The sequence below is a fragment of the Aptenodytes patagonicus genome, chromosome 2 (assembly GCF_965638725.1).
Source record: "Aptenodytes patagonicus chromosome 2, bAptPat1.pri.cur, whole genome shotgun sequence".
Classification (NCBI taxonomy): Eukaryota; Metazoa; Chordata; class Aves; order Sphenisciformes; family Spheniscidae; genus Aptenodytes; species Aptenodytes patagonicus.
Genome location: NC_134950.1, coordinates 112111750 through 112134240, shown reverse-complemented (window position 1 = coordinate 112134240; position 22491 = coordinate 112111750). Strand labels below are relative to the sequence as shown.

At 40.8% G+C, this 22491-nt stretch overlaps 1 protein-coding gene across 5 annotated transcripts in view; it reads right to left on the bottom strand.

The window, feature by feature from the left end:
* The window catches only part of TPK1 (thiamin pyrophosphokinase 1), a 318844-nt gene that overhangs the window by 165796 nt on the left and 130557 nt on the right, over nucleotides 1-22491 (bottom strand). For all 5 annotated transcript variants that reach the window (XM_076330745.1, XM_076330747.1, XM_076330750.1 and 2 more), the window contains one exon: nucleotides 3274-3346. In XM_076330745.1, the coding sequence (XP_076186860.1) occupies nucleotides 3274-3346 (73 nt within the window). The remainder of the gene's footprint in view (nucleotides 1-3273; nucleotides 3347-22491) is intronic.

The following is a 22491-nucleotide window of genomic DNA, read 5'->3' as shown; positions in this document are numbered from 1 at the left end:
ACTGGAAGATGACTCTACAGCAATCAAGTCGGACTTAAGGGATAGAAAAGTTGGCATGACTTTTCCCTGTACTTAAGGGCAGATGGGAGTGCAGAGGATGAATAACTCTCAGCACTTGCTCCTTGCTTCACTTTCCTTTATATTCACTTCATGCATGGGATAGCTCCTCCTTTCTGCTGGCCATAATGAATTACTTGGTTACACATGTACAAAGGAATGGAAATGGGGGGGCACTTTCTTGCAGGTCACAGTAATGTTACAGCCAGACAGCAGAGCTCTTGACTCACCCCAGGTAAGTGCCTTCATAAAGTCTCACCTTTCCTTTGTGCAATGTTTGGGAATAAGTTACATTAGGTATATATGGAAAAAAGCAGGGGCAGCAAGACATGAAAATCTACGTTACAGTATAAAATACTCTACATAGAAAGTGTGAGTTTTGATGAATCTAAAGCTATAGCTACCGTGTAAGTCATTACTAACCCTGGCCTGGCAGCAGCTCAAGACAGGTGCATGTGACCAGGAAAATTCAGGCAGGACAGTCCACTGCCTGCTGGAACAGGAAGGGTAGCTTGGCAGTAAGTGGGAGCAGAAGCATTAGGAATGACGATAGAATATTCTTGTTATTTTGTGATGAAGACCTAATGCCCTGAAAAAGTTTACCTAGAGACACATTTCAAAGGAAAAATAAATATTTAGTTGTCTGAAGGTAACATGCTCAACTTCAGAGAAGTCCAGCTAATTAATGAAATTGTTGGTATGAACCTGGGCAGATGAAACTGGAGTGATTATAGCATGACAAATGTATGTGCTTTCAGGTAATGTGATAAGAATGGTTCAGGCTTTCAATTTGAGCAAGAGCGAGTATTTGGAAGCGAGACTGGGGAAGGGGAAGGCTGTAGGAGCATGCCAATGTCAAAGTAATTGACCATGAATATCAAAAGCTAGCATGGGAAAGGGCTTTTTCTTTGTACAGGGAAATACTGATCAGATAGTTAGCAGGTGGAACTTCGGTGGATTCTCATCCACTTGCACACTGAAAACAGCAACACCACATCAGTCTAAGCTTCACTACAACAATTCTTCCATTTTTCCATTCATCGACAATTGATAAAAGAGAATGCCTCAAACAATATACTAATGCTATCTAATGATAACAGCTTACCCCGCCTCTGGGTGAAATCTGCATGCGGGTGAGGGAGTGCTTCAGTGAGGGAGGAAGGACAGCATGGGAAGCAACCCTAACTCACAATGTGACACTGTACTTCCCTCAAGTCAGTGGCACTACACCAATCTACTCACCTGAAGTTCTCCTGCAGCCTGTTTTAGGCAGCCCTGAACCTATCATCATCACATACAACATTTCCAAATGACCGTGACTTTGGAAATTGCCTGGACTACAGAGGGTGCTTTACTGGACAAGGTACTTTACAAGAAAAGAAGCACATGCCTCTTTCCAAATTCTGTGTTTTATTATATTTTTTGGTTAAGATCTCCTTAGACACCCACCCAGTATTTACCATTCTAATTTTTTGACTACAGAAGTTTAATTTAAAAACGCAAAAAATTATTTTTCCTATCATGTACACCCAAACTTAAAATCCTAAAGTCAAACTGCTTTTTCCTCAGCCGTGTATGAGGACCCCAGGCAAGGATTTTGCAGGCTAGATTATGCTCTTCATTACACCTTTACAATCCTGATGAAATACTGCTTCCTTTACACCCTGTCACAGCCGAGCACTTGCATGGGTGTATAAACTCTGTATGAAGCAGAATGGTTCACTATACATTCATAGAGAAGATGTAAACGGCACATCAACAGTCAGCTATAATGGAGCTGACAAAAGGCATGATACGGCCAGAAAAGCAATCCCCGTGAAAAAGTGTAATACCAGTTAGCTTTCCATATCCTACTGTATTCTTCCCCCTCCTACCTCCTCCATCTCCTCTCTGTTGAAAAATCCTTAACCCACATTCTTTGGTAAGTCTCACCTACCAACCAACGTGCAGTTTATTAATACCCATGTCCATGCCAAACAGAGCAGTGCGTTTTGCGATTTCCCCATTTACTCACAGACCACGAATTTCCAGTCTGTAATGAATAGCATTAATCCAAAGCTTTTTATTTCATTTTCACTTCCCAAGCTGTAACCTAAAGATTCCCGAGCATTTTTCTTGAGCTGTTCTCCCAAGATGGACAGCCATCACACACTTCTCCCTTCCAATCAATGAGGTAGAACATGAAAAAAAGCACACAGTGCTCAGAGAGGGACTATAACCCAGTCCTATACACTCCTCCAGCCCTCCCCTCACAGTTTGAAACCTTTTTTTCCAATCATTTGATCCCGAGTCCATCAGGGAAGATTTTAGGCAAATTTCGGCCTCACACATTGAATTAGCAGCAGACACATCACAGACCTCTAAGTCCACTAGCTCACAAGGATCAAACACTTACTGCTCTTGCAAGTACAGCCTGCTGTAAATGCAAGCTGGTGCACTGAGGCGAACTCTTGAATTTGCAGAAACCTGCTGTCCAAGACGTGAGGGTAAAGCACAAAAGCCTATACAGGCAGGCCGGCAAAGCGTTAAATGCCAAATAGTCAGCTAAAGGCAGAACTTTGAGCCCTAAGGCCTAAGAAATGTGAGTTTACATTTACGTTGCTCACTGGAAATGCGGTGGCTACACTGGGAATAAATTAATGTATGCAGGAATTTGTCCAAAAACTCATTAAGGAGGGCACTCCACTAGTGAAGCACAGAAGTAGTCGGAGCATAATTCAATGCTTCAGTGGGTGATGAAAGAGACAGATGTCTCCATCTGCAGCTTCCCGCTAAAAGGTAAAGTCATATCATGCAAAAATCACAGAGAGAAACTCTCTCCAGAAAGTCTGTGGGTGCCAGCCATGTGGGAATCATGGGAGGTTAATCTTTATTGCTCTGTAGCTCACTGAGCAAAAGAAGTCGGAGAGTTTTCAGGAAGTTTTATCCTAGTTTCTAGTTGCTATAACCTCCAGCAATGTACGATCCAGTTCTTGAGCTTGTGCTATGAAACTGCACCCTACACAGGACTCTGGGAGGACCGCACCTCCCGTGTTTACTTCAAGCATTAGTACCATGCCAGGCAGAGCACAACATCTAAGCCTGTAAGGTGCTTCACAACCGAAGCCTCAAAGAAACCAACGGAGCCAGAATCACTTAATGACCAACGGGGGCACTAATGGGTTGGATCCTACAATGCTCTAACACACATAAACTCATCAAAGAGATTTTATTTACCTTGACCTTGTAGTACTCCTTGACTTCAGGCTGAATGGAATCAAAATCACCACTGATGTAATCAGGCAAGAAGCTGAAAGGAAAGCAATGAGCAGTGAAATGAAAAATTAATCCATCTTACCACATTTAATATTTCTTTTCTCAAGAGCGCTAAGGGGTACAAGCATTAATCTCTCGAGGGAATAGGAGTTAGTTAAAAGCATGTTAAAACAAGAGTTGATATGAGGTAGTACAAAGTAAGGTAACAGGCGAACTGTAAAACTGGTAAATCTAGTGTCCCTTCTTTGCTGAGGGAGCTACACATCGCTTAGATGCTTATACATCTCCCTGGGTCAGTAAGGCAAGACTCATATCTGCATGGTTCTAGAAAGACAACTCTCAAATATCTTTCTAATGTGTCATTCAGTCAGCAAAGTATTTGAAAAAGCATATTTGAGTGCTATACATCAAGCCTCGGAGGATATCGTTTGTCAGAAGATGACAATGCTTCTTGGACAGGTGGTATGGCACAAATGTTCCAAAGATTTGTATTTTAGTTGTTACTGATGTCATCTCATTTCTGCTCTTCCCCTTGATTATTAAAAATACTCCCCCCAAAATATGGAAGCCAAATGCTCAGTGATTTTGAAGTCATATCTTGGATATACAAAATGTGTAAGAACTTGATTTCAAATCCTAACCATCATTTGTACAGTAGTATTGGTGCAAAACACATAAAAATAATGTGATATTTATCTCAACTTGCTTCTTGTAGTTTTTTTAATTGCCGAATGCTTCAAAATATTTACTGTATAAATTCTTATCAAATTCATAATGAAATTTCAACTGTGCTACAGAAAGAACAGTTTAAGGTTTAAGAATATTTTTTGAGGAAAAAAGCCCACAGAAATACAGCTTTCCATTTTGCATAATTCCTGGAGTTTTAAGCAGCAGCTAAGAAGACAGGTGAAAGCGTTGTCACTGTTTCAACAGATAAGGTTAAACTGAGTTTTGAAATTAAAGCTGTGATTTCAGTGTTTTCTAACAAATTAAATACATAGGTCCTCTTCTCCAAGTTTACTATACTTTACGAGGGGTATGAGAGTTCTTCAGCAAATTAGTTTACAGCTCAAGCTGAGTTACAAGGAATTGGGCAAAGCATATTAGGACATACTTTTTTCCCACATGATTTTAGAAGAATGCTGCAGGGTCTACAAACTCTCCACATCAGTAAAACTTACAAAAATCTCATGTTCTGGCTCTGTTCAAAAATTTCAAAAGAGACTCGTGGTCACTGGCCACTATTTTCTTTGAAAACCGAAAGCTGCTTCAGCAGAAGCTGGTAAGTACAATTGTTGTGAGCTAGTTCACATGCAACTATGGCATTTCAAATTCACTGCTCTCTGCTATTACTAAGGCTGTTATAAAAGGATATGTTCTAAAAATGATCTCTCCAAAAGTGATGCTCCCACACGTGCAGCAGGGGGAAGGGCAGTCCCTTCTGCATAGGATTTTATCGAGGACACAGAAACCAACTAGAAGAAATGCAAATGCTTCAGTGCTCTGTTTTATATGCCCAAGTCAGTATAGTTCAAAACCAGCAAAAACTAAACAGAAAATTAGATTTGCTCCTTCATTGTGAGACTGACCTTTCCAATGTACAAAAAATACCATGTTTTCAAAAGTTAAATTTTAAATTGCTGCCTTTTACCTTTCCACAAGTTTCCCAATGAAATATTTACTGAATACAACAAGCCTAAAAAACTACAGGTATTCTCTTTCAATTTGTTATTTTCCTTTCATTTCTTCCTGATTGAAACAAAGCCATTAAAAGTACATGCACTCTAGGCTTACACCACATTCGTGGTGGCCCCGAATGCAAGCCCTGGAAGCGTCCCAGCAGCTTGGGCAGGAAAAACAACAGTCAGTTGTCACCAAAAGCCAACTTGGTGTGACACACACATCCACTCTAATGAAAAAGCTGATGTCTTAAGGTTGTTTATCTTACTGAAATGCGGTACACAAATCTGAAAGTGTCTTTGTCATTTTTTTTAGTTTAGTAACTACAGACTGCAGTGCTTTTAAATAATCAACCATGTCTCCTGAGTGCTTCAAGAGGCATAACTGGGAGCAGAATTAGCCAAGAAGTATCTTCTTGGAATCAAATGCTCCTGCACAGCTTTTGTTCTCATCCGAACTAAAACCATTTCCATGACAAAAGCTAGCTGAAGTTCTATCTGAATTTTTTACAAGCAAAAGAAACAAGATTCCCGGTTGCACCTCCCATGCGCTCTGCCAGGGCTCCTGGCTACACTGCCTGAACGCACCTCCTCTACCAGGAAGTGCTATGTCCATTTTCAAAACATCCTCTCTAAATAGTTCACTTGTAGCCACCACAAAGCCAGAAGTGACTAATAGAGAATAAGGAATCATGCCTGGGAACTTCAAAATTTCAGGAAGTCTAAGCCTCACATGAATGAACATGAAGAGAAGAATTCTTTCTTCTTCTCTTCTCCTTCCCTTTTAGAAACACCAGAAACAAGGAAAATGCAGAAAGTCACTCCTGATGAATTTAAAAAATATCCATCATGGGTATATCCCAACTTGCACTGTCTGCCTCACAAACATCATAAAATGTTTCAGCTTTGTCTTCAGAGGATGGCTGCTCTTCATAGCTCATTGACTATGCAAACCAACAAAAGCAAGCCAACATTCAGTCAAGAGTCAAAAGCTGCATTTGACTTGGTCCTTTTGAGTTCTGTGGAACAAATTGCCTGATTCAGGTGAGCAGGACTGAGTCAAAGCTCTTCTCCAGTTAACACAAGTGAAGAAGAGTCATTGTGTGAAAAGTTGTCCTAGACTGACTAACCTCAGAGAAGACTAGCATTAGCTGATATAGAAAAAGGGGAAATAGTTGAGAGATACATATGGGAAAAAACCTCATACTAAAGTAACTTAATATTTTGTAATAATTGTTTTTCACTTGTTTGCTTTGGTATAGTTTTGTGTTTATGCCAGAGTACAGACTAGTCCAGGAGAACAGGCTCTGGAGAATCACATATCAAGCTTACTACTATGTAAGCGTAAGAAATTATGTCAGAAAAAAGTAACAAGAAAGGCCCTTCCATAAAATTTAAAACAGCCACCCTTATTTAAAGTACAGATTAAAATCAAGTATTATATTAGTCATGCTTTCCTACCCTCTGACCTCAAATTCATGAATAATTCTTACTCTGTAGCATAACTGCATTGAAGATGCCATATATTTCAGTGACATATATGGCACATATCCTTTAATGAAGGAGGTTATCTTTTTGCCCATGATGGCAAAAGATGTTTTTGATTCCTTTTCAAAGCGCAATTTAAAATTTTAATTTCTAAACAGCCCAGATGAGGCAGTATACTGCATTTCAGAACCATGTTTTACCAGCTATTAATTATCACCATGCATATAAGGTCATGACCAGCTCAGCTGGCTTGATTCTCTGCTGCTTTACACTGACATTTACCAAGAGTGAGCCAACTCCATAAACCTAATGGCACCGAAAGTACAAAATCCATGTGAGATCAGCCTAGTCTACTAAGTCTTTTCTAGAGCTGTCAAGCAGCATACCACCAGGCACTGAGCAACAAAAAATCCTCAGAGGCTTTGGGCCAGCCAGAGTTTTTCTTTCTTTTCTCATTCTCTTTCCTTTTTTGGGGGTTGAGGGGTTTTTTTGTTTGTTTGGCTTTAGGCTGTTGCTCTTTTTTGTTGTTTTTTTTTTTTTTTGTTCTCATCAGGGTATTTCAGAGTCATAGGGCATCCACCTAAAATGAGTATGGAGTCAGGAGGGCCAGGACTGCTTTCAGATAAGGACCTGAAGGCACTTCCATAGCAGACTACTTATGTTTCGTGTATATAACTTTAAAAAAAACCCACAAAACAGAGTTTCAATATGAAACCTTTAAAGGTTTAGTTAGCTTACCAAGAAAAAACAGTACTATTTCTCAGAAGTTTTGAGATGGATCCCAGCTAGGGGTTTCATCCAGATTGGATAAAGGCTGAATGTTGACTAAACAGTTTTAGGAACTCCAGGATGCTGGGCTGGAAAGCAGGAAAAAAAAAAGATTCCAGCAAGTTTGCCATAGTTTCAAGATACACTAATGAAATTTTAGTCACCAGTACCATAAAACAGTAATTGACTCTTACCATAGATGCGGATTACAAAATGAATAGAAGCTATTTAAACTCTGAGGTTCTCATGCTAAGTAAGCACAACTGTGCCTTTTGCCTTCAAGAAACCCATCTAGTGGACACAGCCTAATTCAAGAAGCAGTTTTATTTTTAAATATGCAACACTAATGAACAGCATGTTAAATTTAAAACATCAGAATACTTGGTTCTTTATCCACTCACTTGAAGAATCCAGTGTGGAGTGCTAAATATGCCTTTTTATACAGTTATGAAAAAGAAAAAAAAAAGCCAACACATCACACTTTAGCAGTTTATAATAAAAACTGTGCTGCCTCCTTAAATAAATTGCTCTGGCATAACTGTTCACTTCTATCATTAATTCAAAGTTACAGTTTCCTAGTACTATTGACTTTTCTTCTGATGTAGCTCCTTTAGCACGTAATTGTCGGCAATTAACCTTTTTTAAACAAATGTTAACATCAGAGACATGAACATTTAAAGGCAGTATCTGCGGTACCCTTTGCTTCCTTCAGTTACAGCACAGAAAACTATACCACGCAGACAAGCCGTACATGTCCCAGCTGTATCATTCTAGGGCACAGAGTGGGTTCCCTATGCTTTTTTTTCCCACTACTAAAAATAAATTTCAAAACTGGTGCCTTTTACCCCAGAGTAACAGACACACAGAAGCTACTTCCCAGTAGAAAAGATACAGTGAAGATAAAATGCTGCAGACTTAACATGAAGCAAAGTCACTAAAGTCAGCTTTGACTTTCATAAGCATCTCATAGTTGGGAATACAGAAGATAAAGCACTCTAGCATTACTTCAGGATAAATATTAAAATCATAGTTTAACAAAAAAACCCAACAAACAAAAACTAATGCCCACAAATCTACATTTGTTAATTGTTAAGATGCACTGTCAGCTTGCCCTCCTGACTGTTGGTCTTGACTAGAAGGGTGACTGAGGGCTGTTCTCATCAGAGAGGTGTTAAGTCTGTTTCAGTCTGTCAAAAGTATACTGTTAACTGCTGTGAAGAACAAAGTGTCTTTTTAACTCCCAGAGACAGGTACGGCACAAATAGACACCATTTATATTTTGTCTCAAAGCAGCATACTCAGATGCCCCATCTAGCTGTACAGAGGTGAGTTCCTGGGGAAAGGAGAAATGTCAGATTGTGAGATATATTCAGAGTTAATGTCTATTCAATCTATAAAAACCTTCCCAGTATTACCTGCAAGGTTACCACAAGGGTCACACCTGAAGCTCAGAAGCCAAACGCTAAATACCAATACAATTAATGAACTTCAAACTGACCATAAAAAAGCATTTTGTTTTGGTTCACCTTGAACAGATCACACTAAGGCTTCCATAACTTATTATTATCATCAGGCCTTTAAAAAACAGCTAAAGCACAGTCCTTGCCTCCTCCACCCTCTACTTCCCAATCAAGAGTCTCTTGAAGTCAGCTAGCTTACTTTTTCTGACTCCATGGTTCACATCACTGTTATTTCAATCCACAAAGCCTCCCTTATCACTATATGATATTTGTATTAGGGTGGCACTGATAATGATGTTGTGCTAGTTGCTGTATGAATTCAGAAGCAAACAAACAAACAAACCAACCAACCCCAGGTGCCCATCCTGTCTTCCAAGACCTTAATAAACCCTAATGTTCATTATGCAATTGTTTACACAGAACATAATTCCCAAACAACATTTTGTACATTACAATAAGTCCAGACGAGATTTAACAAGATCTGGAGAAAAAAAAAAATGGGGGAGGGGACGGGACACAACAACAGTACTGCAGACCCCAATTTAACAAAGAAAGCAAGAAAGCAAGTATATCCATACATCAGGCCATACACAGATAGCAGTTTTGTGTGACCCTGCCAGAATTCTTTGCACAGACTGTTACCAAATCTGTGGATTACAGTCAGGTAGCTCTGTGGTGAAAAGTACTTGGTGATATTTGGCAACCTTGGAGAACAGCTTCTTTTCTCCTTTTTCTCCTCTCTTTAAAGAGCTCAGTGTTAAAGAGCATAAAAGTATTATTTTATTTGCAAACGTTATGATTTAAAGAAAAAGATAAAAGTGTGTGAAGATATGAGGGCAATAATGCATTCATTTATGCTTGCCTGGTATGCAGTGTCACCTTGCAAATAATAAAAAAAGTATCTGAAATAAATTGTAGAACATATTACCCTCAGCTCAAACTGCTATGCAAAGCACACATCAGGGGGACATCTGCTGGGGACAGCCAACTAGCTCCCATTATCGTTAACAAAAATCACGCAGCTAACGCCCTGCCTCGAAAGCTTACCCCTCAGTGACAGTGTTAATGATAGCTGCAACTGTTGCATTTTTCTTTTTAATTGCCAATATTTGAAACTGTTCTTCAGTTACAATCAATACGGCACAAAATAAAACGATGCTCCAAGATTTAAGAACTGCTCGCTTGTTTTCCATGGCGCTGAACACCCTCCTGTGTTCAGGTAAGTACAGGTACTCCAGGAAAAACCCACCACGCGCAGGACAAAAGCTAGGGGAGCGTAACTACTCATCCAGAAATGCCAACCTCTAGTCTTCTAGGACACCAGGCCAGAGAAACGGGAAGAGAAGATGAGCAATGTAACCAGGACTCCCTCCGACAGGTGAGGGTATCTGACTAACAGAAGATAGAGGCTGACAAGACACCCAAACCCATTTTCCCCTCCTTTCATGTCAAAGCATGGCAGAATTTGCCCTAAAAATTGAGGAAAACCAGCCACTACGTTAGAGAAAGGTACACTGTTCACTATTAACATTTTAGGCAGCATGTGAGGAACCAAAAGGGATGGGATGGGATCTAAAACCTGGTAAATTTAGATTGAAGGAGTCACAAAACTACACAAACTGAGATCTAGTCTCAAAAAGGCAGCACTGGAAGACAGAGCCAGCTCAGGGCTTCTTCATGGAGTGCCACCAAAGTTGGATTTTGCTGCTCCAATGCGAGAACAAACTTTTCCAAGACAAGATAAACAACAGCTCTTCTTTCCCAGAAGAGCTAGGAATACACATATTATATTTTTTTCTCCTAATTAGACAGTTACTAACAACCCCTACTGTGTAGCTTGAAATCTCATTATACAATTTTAAAAGTCAGCTTTGATGACTAGTATTTTAACTCTACATATCCTTTCTGTGAACTTACACACCAGTAAGAATGCTTAAAAGTCAAGCACAATCAAACAGGAAGCAGTTATATGTGAAAGACCTTCCCTGGGATTTCTTTGCTTCCACAATTTACTTACTCCCGCCTGAGTACCTTATGTACCTGCTCTGAGCATCTGTTTACGTACTTCCAAAAACAGGGAAGATGACCTATGCAGGAGAGGTTGAGTCTGAAGAAGCCCTTTGTTTCTTCAGGGCTTGAAACTGCAGTAAGTAGCTTGCAGCAGAAATCCTTTAGAGCCCTTTCTACACACTGACTCACGAGTGCAATGAGAAGAGATTTAATCGAGCAACCTGTTCCAAGTAGGCAAGGAGAAATCTACAGGTTTTCAAGTCTTAATTATGCTTCTCCTGTTTGGGCCTGCATTTTCTTTTCTGATTTCCACATACAAATCATTTTATGGATTAATTTTCTGTTTCATGGCCTGAAAAGAGGCATCTTGACACTTATCCATTTGAGGAAGACCAGCCATAAAAGGTGAATTGCCACATAAAAATCTATTTAAAAACACCTACTGAGAACACATGAAGTCTTAAGCAGGAAACCAGAACATCTGATGACAACACAACTACTGAAAGGCAAAGTCGACTCCCGTATGGTTAATGAAAATATCTTCTTATCCTGGGATCCGATTGCCTGTAGAGCAGCCACTGAGCAAACTTCTGACCCTTTTTTTATTTTGGTGAAGGTGTGTTTGAGTACCTTAAATATAGTAATAAAATTTCTTCAGGTTTTCAGCCCTTACACTGATAAGCTACATAACATTTTGCAGAGAAAAAAATGCACTGAGGATCCTGAAAACACTTGGGCTACACAGAGGAACAAAACATACCGCTTCACCTTTTTAGGGAATGTGAGCCCCCACAGCAAGGAACGGAGAAAAGACACGTAATGGCAGACAGCTGTTTGAAGCCTGTTGTCTCTGTATGGCTGAAATTTGGTAAGTTAGTGGGAGGCAGAAGTTTTATTAAACCTTTCGCTGCTGACCTCTGCTGCAGCTTCTCCGGAGCTGACAGAGAACCAGGATATTCCACTGGAGCATTAGCATTTCAAAAGGTACCTGCACCTCTTGCCCAGCACAGCACAGAAGCATTAATTAGAGAGATAGCAGAAGATAAATGCGCATACAGAATGAGAGTCAGGCTCTATCTGATGCTTGGTAACCTTTACCAAAAAGCACCCTCACTTTCATCAGATTAACTCAAGGGAGCATTCTCCTATTTCTACACAATTTAGCTGTACAATGTATGAACCTATTTCATTTTCTGGAACTTGTGGTTTAGACAACAAACATACTGCAAAGTTTAATAGAAAGTTTTTTAAGGTTAGTGCTAATCGCAAAGGTGAAAGGTTGGCCTCAAGAGCTCTGAAGGAACTGGTGGAAAAGTGTGTAGCAGTGGCCCTGTCTTCAGTGGGCTGGAGCATCACTGCTGGGTAAGGCTTCTGCAGCTCACTTTAATCCTTGTCTTACCATCCTCACCTCCTCACAGTGTCACCACCTCTACAGACTCAAACTACCAGTATGGATATTTTAGTTAGCAAAGCCAACAGGTTTACAGTTATGATCACACATAAGCAGTTCTCTCTTTCTCATGTAAGTTTAGAGTATTTCAAACAATCATTTTGGTGAGCATAGCTGCAATTCAAATGCCTCTGATAAAGCTCTAATTAAAGAATAAAAACCTCTTTTATAGTTAACCTGACATATGGATGAAATTAAGAAACAAAATAAAGCTGCAGCTCTCCTGCATAAATAAATCTACCTTCTGATCACAACCTGAGGTACTCGATTGAAATAGTTTTTCTATCAAGGTTTTATTTGTTCCATGGTTTTTAAGGAACAAAGACTGAGGGATTGACAAAATGTGTTCAACTAATGAAAAGTCATCTCCCTCTTGCTGTTTTCTTCTGTGAAATGTTTAAACTGCTAAAATAAACAGGTAAGTTCATACCTATGCTCTGCACCTTAACAGATGCAAAAGGATGTCTGGTTGACAGTGACTTGCCAGACCTAAATTTTTATTTCTTTCTGCTGTTCATTAGTGAACAAACCTACATGTAAGGAAACCTAATAACATGTAAGGAAACCTGTGGCAGTGCCACCACGGCCACTATACGGGCTGTCTGCTTTCCCAAAGACTGCCTCTCCTGAATGCAAGGAAACGTGTTAAAATTGCTGTTAACATCTTCCTTTTGCTTCGTTGCAGTCAGATTCCTCTTCCTGGCAGCCAGCACAGCTTCCAATGCTCCCCAAAGAAAAGGGCTTTTAAGAAGTTAGCCTTCACCACCACAGGGAAGCTCACTGCAGCTCCCTGGACAGCCTATCTGAAAAGGGGAGACAGCAATTACACAGCCATGGTACCCAGTGTAAGGGTGGGAAATGTTCCTTAGGAGGAAAAAACCTGAATTTGGCACTGGCCAAAGCATTGTGCCAAATCCCAAAGTCCTCCTCATTTCTCAGAGTTTCCTTTACCCCCCGAAAGCCCCAGCTGTCACACAAACACTCAGAAGGTACAATCTTTTCCCATCTTCAGCTACTGTCTAACGCTGGAGTAACTCACCAGCAGCTAATTGAGCCAAGGTAACTTACAGAAGCTGAGATCTAGTTTATATTAATTATTTCATCATTTAGCCCACAGCTGCTAAATATTAAAACCAGGAAGCAGGCCATCTCTTCTCAGATGTATCTCATACCTGCGTAGTGGCTATCTAGGCCACACTGTACTCATCTGACCTACTGATATTTCACCTGCAGCTTATTAAACTAATTTTACCATGGAAATATTGATCCTAAGCACAACATACAATGGCTGTCATAACAGTCACAGGAGTCTGCCCTGGTTTTTCTCTCTGGTACAGACTTAGCAGTCCTAACTCTTGAGAAAGAACCAACAGCAAGTATATCAAGGCAGCAAATTTCTGCAAGAGGTCAAGGTCTGCAAATAATGCTTCCTTCAGATCACATTAGAAGACATCTGTCACTGCAAGGTCTTAACTACAGAAATCACTAACAAATACCAGGAATCTGCACCCCCGTGCTGAAATCCTCACTAGGTCCCAATCCTTCAAATCCGTGCAGGTACAGCCTTGCTCAGCACACACGTAACCAGCAGCTCTCCTCCCTGGGGAGAGGGAAGCTTTGCATTAGCTCCTTCTGAAACCAGCACAGCTACATGCAACACAGCTGACGAGTCAGAATCCACAAGGAGTTCAACACAAACTCATGTTCAGAAGCAAATTTATGCTTATAAGTACACAATTCAGGCTTTGCAGATGAGAAGAGGAAGTAAAATTAATTTCTTATATTTTACTAGGTTTAAAACTGAACAATTTTCCAAATCATCTTTGATACAAAAAAAAGAAAAAGAAAACCACAAAAAATCCCAACATAGCGTAAGCACGACCAAGAGAAATCAAAAGGACACTGTGAAGGGTCTCCAAGGCTACATTGAGAATGTGGCTGACTGAAGCGTATATAAATCTGAGCTAGCTTAAAAACAGCTCAGAGACTGGTAGTTACAATGGCAGCGGTTGCTGTGCTGCTGTGCTTGTTTCCTGGACAATACCAGCTTGATATAACATTCTTAACTGTGTTCAAGAAACAAACATCCCCCTACCACCACCTCTCCCAATCCATTAGTCAAACTGGGGTGCTATACTGTGTTTTCAGTAAAGCAAGTAGGTATGTGCTACTATTGCTATTAAGTCTTTAATACCCAGACTGTGGCTGGGACCTATCTACCAAACTCCTACTGTATGTTGCTTAAGCTGGCTGTCATCATTAATGTTTCATCAAAAGCAAGGAAATCGTACTGTGGAGGGAAGGTTTTAAGAGAACCTAAGCCAGCCCTCCAGATTGTATCTGCAGCATTTAGTTTACTGTCACTACTATTTACAGCACAAATGATAACATTGCAGTGTGCCCAGGCGGCCAAGAAGGCCAATGGTATCCTGGCCTGTATCAGAAATAGTGTGGCCAGCAGGAGTAGGGAAGTGATTGTGCCCCTGTACTCAGCCCTGGTGAGGCCGCACCTCGAATACTGTGTTCAGTTTTGGGCCCCTCACTACAAGAAGGACGTTGAGGTGCTGGAGCGTGTCCAGAGAAGGGCAACGAGGCTGGTGAGGGGTCTGGAGAACAAGTCTTATGAGGAGCGGCTGAGGGAACTGGGGTTGTTCAGCCTGGAGAAAAGGAGGCTGAGGGGAGACCTCATCGCTCTCTACAACTACCTGAAAGGAGGTTGTAGCGAGGTGGGTGTTGGTCTCTTCTCCCAAGTAACTAGCGATAGGACGAGAGGAAATGGCCTCAAGTTGCGCCAGGGGAGGTTTAGATTGGATGTAAGGAAAAATTTCTTTACTGAAAGAGTGGTGAAACATTGGAACAGGCTGCCCAGGGAAGTGGTGGAGTCCCCATCCCTGGAGGTATTTAAAAGACGTGTAGATGAGGCGCTTAGGGACATGGTTTAGTGGGCATGGTGGTGTTGGGTTGACGGTTGGACTCGATGATCTTAGAGGTCTTTTCCAACCTCAATGATTCTATGATTCTATGATTCTATGATTTAGATAACTACCTACCTGACAGATATCAAATCCAGGCAGGTAAACGTATAGATTTAGTGCTCATTCATAAATGGCATTCACAGAAAAAAACTGCACACACAACTGCATTAGAAACATTACAAATGTACACGATATTATAGAGCTCTCTGTTCCAAACTCTCCCCCTCCCCAATCCTCCTCCTTTCCCCCTTTTTGTCTATGTGGGTTAAAAACACTCTCAGACAGAAAATACCTCATTCTGGATAAGTAGTGCATAGTCCAAAGAGCCTCCATCTTGGGCTCTGTACAAGTAATTTTCTGTCAAGTAGAGTAACTGAAAAAAAACCTTTTAATGCAAACTCTGATGCTGTTGATGCCCTGCTTACTGGAAGAAATTTTTAACAATACTCCCCATATCACCTTTGCAATTTATTATGATTAAAAAAATATTTATAAACCCCTTAACTGCTATCCTAGTAAGTTCTATTATTGTCATTACCGCTTTCATTTAATCTTTTATTAAATTTCAACACACTAATGAATTTTTCTTATACAATCAGAAATAGATCTTAAGGACACAGATCGACCTATAAATAATACAAATGCAATGATGAGCTCTTATTAAAAGCTATTCCCTTTATATATAGTGACAGTAGTTGTTCCTCAGGGAAGACATTCAGAGGTCTGATAACCCCGCTGTATGAGAAGGGAGTGGAGAACTCTGAGCGGATGCAGCATTGGAAATACTTTGGAAATGACTGGATGCAGATGAGTTGAGAATCAGACACTCTGAATTAGTGTGTATTGAGATGCTCTAAGAGTAGCCTGAAGACCACCACAGGTGACGTGATGTAATGTAACTGTCATTAGAGATGCCGATTAATAGAAGAGCGAGGTTCTGGATGACAGTGTGGCCCATTCCTTCAGCGTAAAATTCACTACTAGATAATTTTTTCCACACGTTTTAATACTGGCAGGTTATTAATTCATAGGTTTATAAGTTTTTGAAAAAATGTGTAAAGTTGGGAAGAATAGCCCCATCTGCCGGATAATGAGGTAAGAGACCCATATTTTACTGGAATGACAGAAAAACTCTCACTGAAGTGACTTTTTAAATTGTCGTCAGAGAGAAACAGAAAGTCCTCCTGAAGATTAACAAAGAATTGCATTTCATTGCAAGCAAAACCATCACCTAAATCCTAGGTTGTTAAATATTTACTTAAGCTCAGATGCAAAACAAGCCTGCACCAGCCAGTTAAAGTCAGCCAGCTAGTAACAAACAGAAATTTGTACTTAGGTGCTGATAAAAAGGCACCAAGATTTTGGACCATTCCCACCTTCAAATTCAGCTCCATGTGCTCTAGGTGCGGCACACCTACTCTCTCTCGAAGGTAGCAATGGCTGGTGGGGTTCACACCGCAGCAGGTTTTGGGGGTCCCATCACCAGTGTTTTTGGCAGTGTGGCTCTCTAACTTTCTAAAACATCACCTCCCTTACCTAGGTAGAGGTACCTTACGACAGAGAGGGAGGTGGTGCACACAAACTCCCCTCTCAGAGCCGTGGGACCATGTCCGGGTCCAAGGTCCGAGAAGGGCAGGCTGCAGCATCAATGAGCCGATGCAGCTTTTCCAGAGTCCAGGCTGTGGAATCGAAGAGCGATTTCTTTTCAGCTGTACTCCTGGCTGATGTCAGTACATGGAAGGGCTGATGTAAGGTAGAAGGATTCTCAGCTTTTACAGAATTTTACAAAATGCAGGTTCCTAGATTCATGTCCATGCTTTGTCTAGCCCAAGAATGAGTAGGTATGAGCAATTTTCCCCATCCCTTTCTTTCACAAGGTGGGAAAAACAGTTTAAAAATGCAGCTTTCAGATGAAACAAAAAATTAAAATAATTAAAATTCCTTTTAAAACACAGAAGTAAGGAATTAAAACTACAACCTACCGGTAACCCATGCTTTTGTTTTCTAGATTCCTATAATATGTTCAGTCACTAAAATCATTCACTCTTCAGAGATAACAGAGTGGAGCAAGCCAGTATATGAACATCTGAATCAGCTGATTTACAATGATGGGGGGGGGGGGGGGGGGGGGGGGGGGGAGAAAAAAAATCTACATTTGGATTGACAACTTGTCTGCGGCCCTGTGCCAAGATCCTGCCTAATACACTTGAACATGCTGAAATATTAAGCCCCAGAAGCACAAGAACTAAAAGGGAAATTCTGATGAGCTCTTAAACAGGATCATGAATATGACTGTATTTCTGCTGGCGCTACTGAAAGAAGTCAAAACTTGCCACAGCTTTTCCAGTGTGAATGGGGCAAAGAAAGCACTTTTCACTCTGATTAAAAATGAGATCCTGCAGAATGGGGAAGGCATCACCCTCCTGATGAAAGCCCTTTTCAGCATGTCAGGAATGCTATTAGAGTTCTTGAAACCACTCCCGAGGTGTATTACGATCACATATATGCATGACAGCACTGACCACTTAATCCCCCTTCTGTCATAGGCAAGTTGGAGAATAAAAATTACACTGACACCCAAGGGTATTTTATAATAGAATACGAAATAAAATAATAAATTTGCAGATGATTTTGGCTTTGCCTCGTGGTACTGCATTATATACCAAATATTCCTGGCCTCTCATTCATTATTATTTAATTACAACAGAATACCTTTCTTTCAGACTTAATTAACCTCTAGAAGGAGTTTGTGACCTTGGGACCCTCCTGCACACTTGCAACATGCTGTTAGAATATTGCTCTGCCAGGAAACACTTTCTTTAATGCTAAGGTTTAATGAAATGCACAGGGTTTTATGGGGAACACACGAAATACGAGAACTCTGCGTGTGGTGACTTAATAAACAAGAGCTAGAGCATATCAGTTAGAATCATAAATCAATACTAGATTAACATTAAAAGACGCCACAAGAGTTTCCCCAGAGGACGGGCTCATTACAGTAAACATGATCATGGACGCCCTTCCCTATTACTTTCACTGTGGGGCAGAGAAGACAGAGTAAGGAAACGAGGAGGGATTTGCCCATGTAACTCCTATTTGTTTAAGCCAGCAGAAGCTTAAGTGTCCCACCAAGCCCAATGACAGCGTAGCACAGTTCCAGCTCCTGTCTCTGTCAGCAATTTCTCTTCAATTTGAAATGCTTTGACTCTAAAAGGAAATCAGAGAGCAGTAACCTTTTCACAAGATGAGAAGCAGAACCACAGCCCATGCAGTCGCTTTCACTGCTTTGCTGCAAAGCTTGAAATGATGGATCAATGTTGGCCCCTTGGTGCCAATCAGAGCGGATGCATGCAGAGTGGGCGCAGGTTCAGTAACTCACTTGCTAGCAATGTTAACTCTTCAAAATGGATTCTTCATCATCCTGAGAATTCCTTCTGAGAGCTAACACCCCCATCAATCCATGCATGCTCCGCACACGATTCCCTCTTCTACAAAACCACCCCAAAATCACCTTATGCAGTTTTCTTTTTTCCTGAAATTAAAAGCATCAGAAAGAAGAGAGATTGACACCCACATCTGTCACTTTCTTAATTAAAAATATTTGTTGTCAAACCTCGCGGATGATGTTTTAACAAAAAAAATGGCACTGAATTGTTTACTGACTCTTTCTTTTTCAGTTGTATTTTTGGGACAGTCTGTCTTTCTCTACCACTCCAAATACCTTAATGCACACAATTCCAATCTGATCTGTCACCAGCATTTAACATGCCTGCTGCAGCTTATAGAATTAGAAAACATCAATCCTCCCACAGATACTGCTGGAACTTGCAGAGGCAAGTCACATTTTTGTCTTTACTACTATAGAGCCTTCCTTTCTTTCTTTCTTGTGACAGAGTAACGGTTGCTCCACTGGAGTTATTAGCCTGGTTTATTCCAGAGACTTTTCTCCTTTTCAGCTTTAGTATCAAAAACATTTTCACTCCCTTCCCATGCTTTTCCTTGTACCCTGTTTTGCTCCACCCCTTTTAATTTTTGCCTGTTTTAGATTATGCCTGTGCCAACTGTCAACCTAACCTGTTTAGCTCTCCTAAACACTGAGGCAAAAGCCCTGCTGATAAAGAGAGACAGACATTCAGAGTTCTGTTGCATCAGTGTGTAAAGACCATAGAATTTCAAGCCCTTGCAGAGTAACTGCACTTCTGCACAGAGGAGATGACAACCACAGGCACCACTCTCAACGCTCTGGCTCACAGCTGGCTGACCAGCATGCTGAACAATGTCATTGGACTTCAACACACACCAACTGCGGGGGCAGGGGGGAAATCACTCTACTACCCACTCATATACTTATTTAAAAAAAAAAAAAAAAAAGAAAAAGAAAAAGTCAACCTAAAAATCCTACTGCCCTCATACTAAATATTTTGAGCAACACCTGAGTACCAGATACCAGTCTCTCTCTTACGCAGAAGAAAAAGACAGAGGAAGTCCAAAGGCACAGCCTTTTATCCCCTGCCATTGCAACCCACTGTCATTGTTTTGTACATCAGACACTCACCTTTTCTAACCCACTGATCCTTACCAGTCTTCTTCACTGGCATCCTATTAGCTCTCTCCACCGTAATGGGATAATCCAGTCTCAAGCTGCAAATCCCTAATACTGCTTTCAGTTAGACAGTCACTTTTTCATCCATAATGCTTATAATGAATAAATGAAGGGGAACAGCTGTAAGATTATTTCCTGCTTCTATTCTTTTTTACATGCCAGACACCTTTTACACAGAGATCAAGACGCTTAAAGACACAATGAAGGAAATATGGAACAAACTGCATTCACATGTGTTCTCTGTCTGATCCAAAACATCTTATCTACACGTTCCCACTAGCCACATGATGTGGATACCTTGAATGGACCACTCAGCTTTATGCCAAAAGAAACTTATTCTGGATGGAATTTCTTAACAACCAGGGAAAGCCAGGCAGTTTGAAAGTCAAGCAGCTTGTGTAGATGGGATATCCCTCAAGAGTTACTAGTCCAAGAACAATTTATTGCTATAGGATTAATTTCATTCCTGGTGTTACTGCATCCAAAGACTATGCTAAATATTTTGATCACTGTGTGGGCACCACAAAGTAATTCTGAATACAATAAGCAGTAACAATTTCCAACTACTGCCAATGCTTGCTTCGAATCTGAAATCAGAGTAATAGATTATCAAACACTTTACACAGCTAAAAGTTTATGGTTTTTTTTTTTTGGGGGTGGTGGTGGTGGTGGTTTTTTTTAAAGCACAAGGGATAAAAATGGATTATGTCCCAGTCTCTGGAGGACCTGGTTACTGACAAAGCAGCAGCAGGAGCCTCACTCTTGCTCCATCTATTTCACAGGCTGTTGGAACAGTACCATGTTGCTGAGAATATTCGATCCAGCTGTGGCAGTTTCCCTGCTTGCAATCACCATGGAGAAGTGATGCATCACGTAAAGCATGAATTACATTGCAAGAATTCAGAGCAATGTATGGAGAGGGTGTAATTGCTTAGACATCTAGAGCTTAATTCTATCCCAATTAAATCAACAGAAGATCCTGAATCTGTACAAAAGGTGATCTGGGTCCCTATTTGGCAAGCACAGGCCTTACCTATTCCTGTGTTGTGACATTAAAGAAGAAAAACTAAGTAACACCAAAAAGAAAAAAAAACAAAAACCTATGTTAAAAACTCTGCCAAAGTTTCATGGAATCTTAGTTTCCCCTCATTCACCAAGTGCATTTCCAAATCCCAAACAAAACCAAAACCTAATTTTCTAGCAGGATCTGCATGTAATGTGCCCACAGAGACAGTCACTGGTCAGTTTTGGTTTGTTTTTTCTCCCTGTAGAAAATAACATAAATTTCAACCACCGTGAGCTGTATTCATTCTCAAGTATTATTTGTTTGACCTTTTTTATTTTGCAGTCAATTTAGTTCAATATTCATTGCTGTTCAGAGGAATAAACCAGGACATCAGTCCAAACCCCATAAAAGCTATGAGCTTTTTACTTGAATGCATCTCTTCCTTAGTCCATTTCAGTACTTTCTTCATACAGCACATGCATATGTATCTATCTGAGCTAAAAAGAATTACTGCAGGACAGATGTATGTTTATTCTGAATGCGTTCATGATCAGGCTGTCTCACACCAGATAGGTATTTTGATGGTATTCCAAAATTGTCATCTAGCCCTTCATCTACTGCTCTCTTCTCTCATCTCTCTAAAAGTTCACTCTTCTAGGCATATCTTTGCAGTGCTAATCTGTTCTTGAGGTGCTTATATATACACAAGTGCTTTGTCCTGGTTTCAGCAGGGATAGAGTTAATTTCCTTCCCAGTAGCTGGTACAATGCTGTGTTTTGGATTTAGGACAAGAACAAAGTTGATAATGCACTGATGTTTTAGTTGTTGCTAGGTAATGCTCACGCTAGTCAAGGACTCTTCAGCTTCCCATGCTCTGCCAACTGAGAAGGCTGCAGGTGCACGGGGGGCTGGGAGGGGGCACAGCCAGGACAGCTGACCCAAACTGGCCAAAGGGATATTCCACACCATGTGACATCATGCTCAGCATATAAAGTTGGGGAAAAAGAAGGAAGGGGGAAGGACGTTCGGAGTGATGGCGTTTGTCTTCCCAAGTAACCGTTACGCGTGATGGAGCCCTGCTTTCCTGGAGATGGCTGAACACCTGCCTGCCGATGGGAAGCAGTGAATGAATTCCTTGTTTTGCTTTGCTTGTGTGTGCGGCTTTTGCTTTACCTATTAAACTGTCTTTATCTCAACCCACGAGTTTTCTCACTTTTCCCCTTCCGATTCTCTCCCCCATCCCACTGCGGGGGAGTGAGTGAGCGGCTGCGTGGTGCTTAGTTGCCGGCTGAGGTTAAACCACGACATGCTTACAAAAAGATAAGTGAGATGGAAAATATCTGCAAGTAAAGGCATTGCCTATGACATACAGAACAAGCTCACTCAGGTATCAGAAACCATCCTACTACCTTAGTGCATATGTTTTGGCCCAAACACTCTCAATTTCTTAGTTGGGCTAATGAGCCAGAGCTGAATGATGTGCTGATACTGGTCCAGAGTTCTGCAGAGACACCAAAACCAGTTTGCAGATAGACCCTAGACTTGCTCATATGGAATGTCCCACACAGGTCGAGAATCATCATAAGACAACCCCAGTGGACCTTCACACATTTCCATTTATTTTAAGACACTCTGTAACCTTGGATCTAATCTACCTTATTGGTTTCACATCCTGCCACATGACCAGACATCATTCTGCTCAATTATTTGGGATCGGTAGGCAAGATATTTCTGTACAGC